Source organism: Amblyomma mixtum, chromosome 8 (assembly GCF_055824585.1).
Source record: "Amblyomma mixtum isolate Tamu chromosome 8, ASM5582458v1, whole genome shotgun sequence".
NCBI lineage: Eukaryota > Metazoa > Arthropoda > Arachnida > Ixodida > Ixodidae > Amblyomma > Amblyomma mixtum.
Window position 1 is genome coordinate 61293167 of NC_143019.1, and position 12116 is coordinate 61305282.

General features: G+C 45.4%; 1 protein-coding gene across 2 annotated transcripts in view; it reads right to left on the reverse strand.

Moving 5' to 3' along the window:
* Window positions 1-1749: 1749 nt before the first annotated feature.
* The window catches only part of LOC149332721 (retinol dehydrogenase 11-like), a 76363-nt gene continuing 65996 nt past the window's right edge, over window positions 1750-12116 (reverse strand). For both annotated transcript variants that reach the window (XM_089558297.1, XM_089558296.1), the window contains exons 6-7: window positions 10447-10556; window positions 1750-1958 (exon numbers count right to left, since the gene is read on the reverse strand). In XM_089558297.1, the coding sequence (XP_089414423.1) occupies window positions 1779-1958; window positions 10447-10556 (290 nt within the window). In that variant the 3' untranslated portion in view covers window positions 1750-1778. The remainder of the gene's footprint in view (window positions 1959-10446; window positions 10557-12116) is intronic.

The window sequence follows — 12116 nt, forward strand, 5'->3', positions numbered from 1 at the left end:
GATACTATTAATATTTCTCTGTCTGTCTTTATATTTGTCTCTCTCTCTCCAGTTAAGTTCGTTGAGCAATGAAATCTCGTCAGGCACTTCAACGCGTTTTAGTGTTCTGGGGACTTTGACCGCAACGTCAGTGGTCTCAGCTGTCTGACTGCTGCACTAAGTATCCGGCTGTTTTCACATGTCATGAATCCGATTGAACACTGAAATGGAGCGGTTATGTTTAGTTTTCAGGAATGACTGCCATTATAAACGTTGAAATAAACGTCGTCAAGCCAGATTTCCTCTCAAGGCGTCTGTAGCATGCTCGGAGATTAAGCCGAAGTGTTAATGCACCCCGAACAGGTGTTATTTGAGGAAATTGACCATGTTTAATTTTTTTTTCCGGGAATACTATGGCTCGGGTTCTTCTTGCAGATGTTTTCTGAATGCTCAGTTCGAATGGGAGAGGTTTCCTCGACCTGCCGGAGCTTATCACCGGTGATACTCGCCATCAAAGGTAACTTTGTCTCTGGGTTGCTCCAATCTTCATTTCTAATCGTGTATAACACTCGCCGACTACATCCGCCATTGTATCCAGGCGTGTACCAAAATAGCCTTGTCCTCCCTTTGGAGCTGTTCTGTTTTGAATATCACATGTCGTACTCAAAGGAAACATTTATAACGGCAGACCAGATAACAATCGGGATAAGGTAGAAATCACAGGCACAAAAAACCAAAAGGCGGCTGGGTTCCTGCGGAGAACGGGTAAGTTTAGTGAAAGAAGTGTCAAGAACAGGCACTTGGCATTTTCACTCTAGTGCGGCCCTATGGAACGCTCGGTATTCCCACTGACTCTTCAGGCAGAATTTCTTAAGACAGGCAGAGTGATGCACATACGCAAGGAGTTCATCGCATGGAACTTGCCGGCGTGGCTTTAGCTTGTGTAGTTGATCTAAAGAAAAGCGAAACTCCAGCTCACTATGGCATGTCACGCCAGCGTAGTGTGCACAATGAAAGCGCATGCGCACTGGAGCCAGGGAAAAAGTTCCGGCATGAAGTCTTCGGCGCACATCTTGCACTTGTCCTTTGAGCCGTTAGTACGTACTACGTCGTAACTGCTCGAAAACACAGCCGGATGTATTGCATAGACTGTCATGACATCATCTGCATTCTACCTCTCCACCGTTCTCCTTTCAATTAGTGTGAAGGAGCATGATAGAGTCACATTTCCTTCGCTCCGCCTTTCCTGTCAGTAAAAGTATCTCATTCTCTCTCTCCAGGCATGTGCAGTCCAAAAAGAATGGCATATTTACCACGCGCTAAGCAAAAGTATGATCTCCTCGGTTTAACTGACTGAAATGCTGACCAGCGGCTGTAATACTTAAGCTTAGTGCTGAGAACATCGCACGCTTTGCTTCGCCCGAAAGGAAAGTACTACTTTTTTGCTGATCGCTGAAACGCACACTAAAGTGACCGAGGGTCATGCAGCTATCGATGTGAAATCATGTACTGGGCCTTCGTAGCCGTGTTATTTCTCTGCCATTTCAGTTTTAAATTCTGTAACAAGTGCTGACACTAAATGTTGCTTACATGTAAACGGCTTTGAACCAAGAAGTTATTCTTGTATCTCCACGATGTCCGCATGACAATGCTGAATGCTTGCGTGAACAATGTTAACCTGGCGATGTTTGTTATGTGACAGGCTATTTTTACATTCGAAGCGTTGAAATCACGTTTTTCGGCCAGGAAATGCTAGTGGTTCTGGATGAAACTCAGCCCACCGATGCAGCGTGTGAGCGTCATATGCTGATGCCAGTGAGCTTCTCACTGACGTCCCATAGCTTCTTTGCAAGCACTGGATCCTCGGCGCTTTTACTTGGAAGGGCCCTGCGGCAGTCCATAAAGTACTGGCCGGTAACCTTGACGACTTCGTCCGACACAGCGAGGTATATAGATGTCTGCGCCCCCTCCTTAGGAGTCTGCAAGGGAAGATTAGAGTGACGAATAAGCTCAAACGTAACACTTGTGTATACATACCAAGGTTTCCTGGATGTATTTTTTTTTTCAAAGTATGCAACACACTTTGCCAAATTTACGCACACAAAAAGAACTTGACGTGTGTTTGCCGGGTTCCCCTCGCAGCCCAAAATCAGCCGTCATGAAGATGCACCGTTGAGCTCGTCGAGGCTTTGGTGGGCTGACGAAGGATGTTGACGAAGGGTGCTGGCGAAAGACATGGTTGGGGGTGCTGCCGGAGAACGCTGATGGAGGACAGTGACGAAGGATGATGATGAAGGGCGTGAGCAGTGAAGAGGCAACACTACTGTGCACTTTCGAACAAATGTAAAAGCCTGATTTCTTAGCGGTGCAATTGGCCACGGAGGTGAGGACGATACAACATATATTCGTAAAGAAAGGCGACGCTGGGTTAAATTACTCCTTGGTCCTTTGAATAACCTTTATTCCACTACTGCTGCCTTGGTCAAAGTAATCAAATTGCTCTCAGGAGTTGTTGTATTTGGAACATGCATGAGCCCTTCTTGCAATGATCCTTACAGAAAACGGCAGTATTTCGGAATAAATAAATAAATAAATAAATAAATAAGTAAATAAAAGAGAGGAGAAAACAAGATTACTCTATGTAGTGGGGTTGTCTCTTGACAGAATACTGGAAAGTAAACGCTTTGATAGAAGTGAAAACATTTTGTTAGCGGCTGTTTATTCATAAAAATAGCAATAGAAGGAAAATATATTGCTAGCCGCGGCATCTGCAACCGAAGCCTGAAGCACCAGAGCTGCGGCTAGTGTGAAAGGACAGGGGGAGGGAAAGAAAGAATGGAGCGATAGTAAGGAAAGATAGGGGTCATGCCCAGCTTTCCGGGACGCGTGTTTATTTTTCAGCGCAAGCCCAGCCAGGCCACTGCTCATTGGCTCGCTGTACTGTGCACGTCACTTCCTCTCCGATCAGTACGCAAGCATTAAAAGTAAATGGCTGTTCTACAAAACTATCTACACAAACGTTTCGTATGCATACAAAATATAATAAATCTTTGAGAAACTAGATTTCAACGTTTAGTTTGGTCACGTGACTAGGCGCACACGAGCAGACGACGCCCAAGAGTGCGATCACGTGATATGACGTCACTTTTTGTCAACAGTCAAAATGGCCGCTCGGTGTCTCGGTGTTTTCGGCGTGGTTTTCGGGCAGTTGTAAGCAAGTAGTTCCAAGGCTAGTGCAAGCCGCCTAGTTGAATCCAGGATACTTGCCTCTGAATGGTTAAAGTGCGTCGATTCCAAAGTGCTATGTAAGCCGCGCGGTTAGATGCTAGATATGCGTATCTTCAAACCGACGTAGGACCTACGCAGTGGCGATGTCACGAAGCGTTTGTGGCCGTGTTGCAAGCGTTTCTAATTCCTGTGAGTATCACCACGGACAGCGACGAGTAACAGCTGCTCACCTTGGAGAAAGGAGGCTGCTCATAGTGAATTTCCTGTGCGTGCATAAGCTACACAGCACAGTGACAGTGTCCGAGAAGTGAAAGTGATTGCGGTCGGAGCTAGTGCTTCTCCGCCGAGGCAGAGAAGTGCGCACGTGCGAAGGCTCACTACGCACGCAGTGTTTTCCGAATGCTGAAATGAACTTTGCGTTCTGCAGCTAGTCGTACTGGTTGCAGTGATTGCAACCGAAGCGAGCGTTGTTATACGACGTTGTTTCTGTTACGTATCCATCACCGATTTTGATCGCGCTTCGTGTAGGTACTGTGCTTCGAAACTGCTGTGTGTGCGACGTGACGCGATCCTGGCTGCGCGGCCGTCGAACTGTTTTCTTCCGCGACAACAACAGCGTCGCCATTCTTCGGCGTGTTGCTGCTTCATGCAGTACATTTTGTGATTATGGATGCTCGGGTTACGACGTGCGAAAACATCGGTGTGTAGTGCAGTGGTCTCTTGTGGAGCGTCGTTTTTTTTTTATTTCCTGCCTGCTGTGTGGACCTATGTCTGCAAAAATATTTGCATGAAGAATTGTTGACAACACAAACTTCTCTGCATGATGGTGGGCTGAGCCAGAGGAGTAGTTCTCGGTTTAGGTTGTGACATGGTGCACTCCGTTTAAAAAGTGCTATAGCATTGTGGGCTGCGGAGAGGCATCTGTGAGCCTATAATGTAAGCTTGCGATTCTGTTCTTTATTGTTAAGCAGCTTAATTTATTTTGTGCAATGAGTAATCTGAGCCAGGATGTGAGTCGCCGAGCACTGACAATGCTTTTGACACCAGAAAAAGAAGTGCTTTGGCATCCAGAAAGTGTTTGAGCAGGAGGAGTCGCTGGGCCTGGCAGTTCATGGGTTAACACAAAACTCTCTGCACACAGTGCGACAAGCAGTATGATGGCAATTACGGTGTGTAAAAAAAGCGTATGATTCAGGCTGTGCTTGACTTATCTACTCAAATTCAAGAAGTCTTAACAGTCTTTGCACTCTGCACAATTATGCGACAAAGAGCTGTATTTATTTTCACTCTGTCCACTGTGTTATGAGCGAGTTTTCATGTTATTGAGGTGTGAGTGCATTGAAAAAGTTTTGCCCCAAGAAATACTGTCCATAATTTGAATCCATAATGGGGTCTGTATTAACGAGGCATGACTGTATAAATTAAATTATAGTTATTTTTAGTCCTGATGATGACACAAGTTATTCAGCTGTGTTATTTGCCTAGACGACTTATGAAGTAAATTTGCCATTGCAAATTATGAAAGCTGATTAAAGTATGGCACAGCAGTTTGCTGGTTGTAGAGTAACAATTGGCTTTACCTGACACCACTTTGAAACAGCGGATAGGAAAACAAGGCCTGTGGAGCTAGTGAAACTACAAAGAACAAAGACGACAGGAAAGAACATCACCACCACCGCACCCAGTAGCCATTCTTGTTCTGTCATTCTCATCCTTAGTACATCGTCGACATGCCGTCTTTCCAGCAGTTTACCCGACAGCACACTTAAGCCCTGTGAAACTTGGAGAATGCAACAGCTGGACAGGACACAGTGTGCACATATATCTTGTGCATGCCATGAAGATAGCCTCCTGTTTCATCATAGCTTAGCCCCTGTATGTGTCTTGCCAATCATCACCCAGCACCTATGACCCAATTTGTGCCGTTGGCATGTGCGCCCAATTGTAAACATAATTTATACTCTTGTGGTGCTATAATGTTATGGCCAATTAAGTTGTTTCATCCAAATTGGCAAGGCTTTAGAAAGCATTCCTGCGATAGCCAACTTGCTCTCATTCTCCCTCAACGGCAACATCCCCCTTAACACTTTTTTTTCTGGGCTTTGAAAGAGCGTGTGATAAAATCCCTCATTTATATAAATTAGGCGTAATTTCTCATGCTATAACTTGAATCCAGTTGCTATAAACTGATTCCAAGCTTTAACAGCCAGCCGTCAACAGAATTCCCATACGAATTCTTACGCGTCCTGCTTTTTTCCTGTAATCTCGGGTGTTCCCAAGGCATTGCCCTTGGGCCCGAGGTTTTATTAAATTCAATATGAGCTTCCTTTCAGTGTTTCCTAACGTGCCTTCATTGACGACTATGGAGTCTGCCCTCTGCAATCAATAACAGTATTTCAGTTCTCAGAACAATATTTCGGATGCTCTCGACTAGCCTGTTTGCTAATGTTATTAAGAATGCACTAACGTTTTTTTACTTTCAGGATAACTACATCTTGCCTACTTAAGGCCTTACTGAGAAAGGCATATTCACTGCATACTGAAAAAAAAAATTGGTTTTTGAGGAAAGGAAATGACGTAGTAACTGTCACATATCTCGGTGGATACCCGAACTGGCTGGCAATGTAACATGGTCTCACCTAATAATCCTTCATCATCATCATCATCATTTATTGACCCTTAAAGACCCCTGGAGGGGTATAACATAGGGGGGGGGGGGGGGCAACATCGAAACAAGTAATGACATTATTAGGTCAAAAAAAATATACAGTGAAACAGTCAAAAAAACAGTGATAAAAAAGAATACAGTGAAACATTCGTTGCTTGGGGAAGAGAAAAAAAGAAATACACGTTTATAAATCAGGCAGACAGGTGCAGTAGTAGATCAAACAATCATAACATCAAAATAAAACGCAAAGGCAACAGTTACCCACATTGGGATTTGAAGTGAAATGACAGCAATGGGTGGAATTTAAGAGCATCGCGTTCAGTGACAATACATTCGAGTAGTGAATTCCATTCTTCAATGGCAAGAGGCAGAAATGACTTGTCAAATGCGTTTGAGGAGCCATGGAGTCTTAGGATGCTCATGGAGTTGAAAAGACGGCGTGATGTTCGGAGGGGAGGGAGCAGAAGGGAGTCTCGAAGTGAGGGAAAACAATAGTACAATTTATGCAATAATGATAAACGGGCAATTTTACGCCTATGCGCGAGAGGCTCGATGTTGGCAGATAATTTTATTTTGGTAATGCTAGAGCGGGTGTCCTGTGTGTGTGTATCTTGGTGTTGTGTCTGTTTCTTACCGCTAAGAATATGATTCCTTCAAGGTGTCATAGTTGGAGGAAATAAAGCGGGCTGCACGGTTTTGGACGGCTTCTAGGCTGGCTATTAAGTAGGCTTGATGTAGGTTCCATATTGGGGATGCAAATTCAAGTTTGCTACGGATGAAAGTTTTGTAGGCTTGGCTGCGAATGGAAGAAGGGGAGAAACTGAGGTGACGTCTGATAAAGCCGAGTGTTTTCGATGCATCAGCAGCAATCTTCGTGATGTGCTCGGACCAAGTGAGGTTGCTCGTGATATGGATTCCAAGATACCAGTATGATTCGGCTTTAGTGAGGATGGTTGAACTGAGTGAATACGTGTAGCCGATATTAGTGCACTTGCGTGATACCTGCATGTATTTGCATTTTGTTACATTGAGCGTCATTAGCCATGTGGAACACCGGCTTTCAATACTGTTTAGGTCGCTTTGGAGCAATTCCTGATACAACTACCTTATACAACTTATACAACTACCCACAGCCCAGGATATTTACACCATAGCATGTCCTTGTCACCGTCTTCCATGTTGCTTGCATTCAAAACTCCTGTGCGGCATCAGCAGAATATTGTTATGCCACATGGAATAAATCTAATTCTTCTCAGATCCTGGGATGAATTCAGAACTGAGCTGCTTGTTTTATTCTCTCAGACTATTGTAGAAGCTCCAGCGTCACAGCACTAAAGATGAATCTTCTAATTTCTTCATCTCATGTAAAAACTGCAGGTTTTTTTTGCTCTTTACTGTCACATAACCAACTAATCTTTTCCTGCTCATGGTTCCTTCTGCACTAGCTGCACAAGCACTGTCCCTTCCTTAGCTTATGCCATTGCATTTCAAGATTCAATTTTGTTTTTGCCACGAAAGGCTAGAATGGTCTTCCATCTCGCAAGGCTATGCTTGCTAACCTCTTGTCCTTCGAACTGGTCACTGTAGAAATCCATGCAGTTAATGACAATGCAAGTCCAATATTTTTGAGGAATCCCCCAGTGTGGAGAACGTTTGTAATAAGGGAGTAATTCATTATCACCCACCCAAGCGTAGCCATACGGCTACAAAAGAAAGCTACTCAGGTTCCACAGAAACTTTGTAGTTAGAGGAAAAGTTACCCTAGTCTGGGGTTCGAACCCGGGACTACTGCCTCACCGGGGCAGTTGCCCTACCAAGTGCGCGAACCGGGATGGCTAGCATATGATGGGGCGAGCTCGAAATGGGAGCGGTGTTGGTCCAATATTTTAGACGAATCCCTCAAGGTTGAAATGATTTCTAATAAGGCAGTCATTACTCATTGGCATCCACCCAAGCACGGCCATACGGCTACAAAAAGAGCTACAAAGCTTTTCTTTGCAGCTGTATGGCTGCGCTTGGATGCTAATGAGTAATTATTCCCTTATTAGTACATTGCAAACTCATCAAGCTCCTACTTGCCTCACCATGTCAAAGTTCACGATTCAGGTATTGCCACTTAGGACCGTTGAGGTATAATAAATATTAAAATAAATTGATCTAATAAAGTGCCTACTGACTCGTTCACTCGGGCAAACGAATAAAATGCTCTATTATGCATAATGTGGTCATCGAGAACTTTCCTCTATTTCAGGTAATATCCCGGCATATAAATATGTCCTTTGCACAGCTGCTTTTAGAAATGGTATCCTTTACTATGATACATGTAATGCCCCTCTGCTAAAGTTTTAACCAGAGGCTGGCAGAGTTCCAAATAAATAAATATATGCGCACAGTAGTTGCATTCAGGCTAACTTGCACACTGCACACGAATCCTCTATCGAGTCGAACACACTGAGTGGAACAAGCCAGGCTGCAGTACAAGCTGCTAACAACCGTCATAATTACTAAATCACATTTTTCAAATAGCTAAGGTTATATATTTTAAATTATTAGTGAGTTATTCAAAATAGCACACAGCAGTGGTTTTACATTTGTGATAGAAAAAAAATTGGCCAGGGGAAGGCGCAAAAAAGGACGATCACGAGAGAAGAGACAGGATGGGACGAGCGTTTCCCTAGCAGTGCACAGTAGTTGTCACTGTAATATGTAATCAGGCTTCCTCCCTGCAGACAGTTATTGCAAAAGAAATATGCGTATAACAACGGTCGCTTCGGTCGCGATCACTGCAACCAGTACGACTAGCTGCACAACGCCAAATTCATTTCAGCATTCGGAACACACTGCATGCGTAGTGAGCCTTCGCACGTGCGCACTTCTCTGCCTCGGCGGAGAAGCACTTGCTCCGACCGCAACCACTTTCACTTCTCGGACACTGTCACTGTGCTGTGTAGCTTATGCTGCACGCACAGGAAATTCACCATGAGCAGCCTCCTTTCTCCAAGGTGAGCAGCTGTTACTCGGCGCTGTCCGTGGTGATCCTCACAGGAATTATAAACGCTTGCAACACGGCCACAAACGCTTCGTGACATCGCCACTGCGTAGGTCCTACGAATGCAATACGCATATCTAGCATCCAACCGCGCGGCTTGCAAAGCACCTTGGAATCGGCGCACTTTAACCATTCAGAGGCAAGTATCCTGGATCCAGCTAGGCGGCTTCCACTGGTCTTGGAACCACTTGCGTACAACTGCCCGAAAACACCGTGATACAGTGCTCCAGAACCTGCAACCATGGCACTCTACCGTGACTTGCCGCGACGACCTTTAAAGCGGCCATTTTGACTGTTGACAAAAGTCACGTCATGTCACGTGATTGCAATCTAGTCACGTGACCAAACTAAACGTTCAAATCTAGTTTCTCAAAGATTCATTATATTTTGTATGCATATGAAACGTTTGTGTCGATATTCTTTAGAACAGCCATTTACTTTTAATGCTTGCGTACTAATTGGAGCGGAAGTGACGTGCACAGTACAGCGAGCCAATGAGCAGTGGCCTGGCTGGGCTTGCGCTGAAAAATAAACACGCTTCCGGGACATGTACTACTTGCGCCATCTGTCGGCAGTGGCGGTGACACGGCGCGTACTGAGCGTGGCAACATGCACTATTTATTATCACGATGAAAAAAAACGCGAACAGAGCGGAGCCTAGGCACTCCACTGTTCGCATTTCCTTTAAACACGGTTTAACTTCGGTGGTAGCAAAAATATGCTAGAGTTGTCCGTGATGCATTTTAAAACTACTCTAACGTCTTTTTCTTACCACGTAGGTAAAAGCGCCATCAAAAAAAAAAATTCAAATACCGGAACGCGTAGGCGCCGCGCTGCTCGCGCTACTTTCCATCGCGATAGTACAGATACAGAATATCGAAATACATGAGTAGTCAAAGCATTTGCGCTTTAAATTCGGAATGCCAAGATACGACCAAAAGCTGTGCTGCGTCACGAAACTGCGCAGACATTTCTGCCTAGCTCCGAAAAAAGACGAAGTTAGCAGGAACCCGTAAATCGATGGCTACCAAACTATCCACTGCTCGCAACAAATGTGTTGCAAGTCTTGAAAATAGTCGGTTTGTTTGAGCTGACATGTTTTCGGCGCACGTGAGCGAGTGGTTTCCAATGTCGCGGGAAAACTTTTGACTGGCGAAATTGAGCTGTGTCAAGAACAGCTGTCTTCTCGGTCTGGATATCTTTTTTTGTTCGTGCATTCCTCTTGTTTACAGCTTACCTTCCAGAGGGTTAGGTACTCAATCAAAACCTGCAAAGTGACGTTCCACGTTCTCGATTATTTTTCCTTATGGTACTTAGCCGTGGAAGTTTTGAAAAATATCATACTTATTTCTTCGAACTTTCATCCTTGTTACATATGGCTGGTTGCGTGTGGGCAGCATTATAGAGTAAACAAATTACAAACTTTCTAGTCACCACATTAATGTAAGATGATTGAACGATCGTATGCATCGCGCTCCCCTCCCACGACTGATTGTAACGGAGCGTTGAAAGCCGAGCGTACCTTTCCGAAAAAGTAGAAGAGGGTGTTCATGACGATGTTCATGAATCCGACGTATGTGCTGTTGATGTCCGTCTGCACCGCTCCGGGATGAACGACGTTGGCGGTGACACCTGCAAAAGGCACGAACAAATTCAGCGCTTACAAAGCTAAGTTCAGGATGCAGCCCGCCCTTATAAAAATGGTCTATAGACCTCTTATTGCCTCTATTGACTTCCTACAGATATTGATTTTTGTCTAGTCATAGTCTATAGACTGTCCATAGACAAAAGTCTACTAAAAGTGTATGGTGTTGTGTTTGGGATGCCCCCCCCCCTTCCCCCTCCTGCCTGGGTGGATTAAGGCAGCTCGCGCTCCCCTCCTGCCTGAGTGGATTAAAGGTGCACTGAAGAGGAATCTGAACTCGTCTTTTTGCCGCGGGAACTTGATCTACACGTTCCTAGCATTCTTAGAAACTGCGACTTATTGCCCTGTGTGGCAGATTTCCCCAATTAAATCGAATGAACGCACGGCTCCCGCCTTCTTTTTTTAAATTCTGCCTCGTACGGTGGGCGGAGTCGACCAACGCGGGGAGTGCCTTTCAGCTAGCTCAGTGGAGGCTTTGCTTTCGCTTCATTTTGTTTTTTAGCTTTCCGTGAATAAATAGTTTCATTTGCAGATAATATAACCGCAAAATAAGCCCGCAGAAATAAAAATACGCGCGGACTATTTGCTTCTACGGACTACTACGTATTACTCCGCCGATGGCAGAGCGGCAAGCCGCCACGGGACTGGGTGAAAGGCACTCCCCGCGTTGGTCGACCTTGCCCACCGTACGAGGCAGAATTTAAAAAAAAAAAGGCGGGAGCCGGGCGTTAATTTGATTTAATTGCGGAAATCGGCCACACAGGGCAATAAGTTGCAGTTTCTAAGAATGCTAGGAACGTGTAGATTGAGTTCCCGCGGCAAAAAGACGAGTTCAGATTCCTCTTCAGTGCACCTTTAAGGCAGGGGACCCTGACCGGCGAAGGCCGAAGATGCGGCGGGGGCTGTCAAAGACGGCAGCAGCGGTAGAAACAGCGGCGACGTGGTGCCGACGTGGCGGCGTCAGGTGGCCGAGTCGACCCTCGGGTCGACGGATGTGCTAATTGAAAGACGGCTGTATCCTCGACGTCTCGTGTTTTGGACATCGGGCAGGGAAGCGTCAAACATGTGCACGAGGAAGGTCGTTGACCTGCTGGTAGACTGATCTACCCTTTCCCATCGACCAAGCTGCAAGAGAGCGGGCCAGCCAGCACCGCCCCTGCGGTGGGTGGCATCAACAGTGTCCACAACTGCCCGTCTGATTGGACGTCATTCTTCGAACTATATTCCCCAGACAGGGATCTGGGGAATCCATGCGCTATTTAACGGGTGTTGTTTTGAGGACTCCATGGCACTCCCGTTAACGAATAAGTCCTCATCCACTGAGATTCATTCTCAGTTACCCTTTGTTGTAAATAATGTAAATATTCTTGTATAAAGTTCCTCCTTCCTTGTATTCTTCTTCGTAACCCCGTCTCCCGCCTTCCTCGTCCCTTCTCCGGCCCGACCACGCTCACCCGATCCTAATAATGGCCATAAATCTAAAGAGTGTCTACAGACCGTCTATGGCATTTGTATTGCCTATAGACTTTTGTCTGTAGACAGTCTAT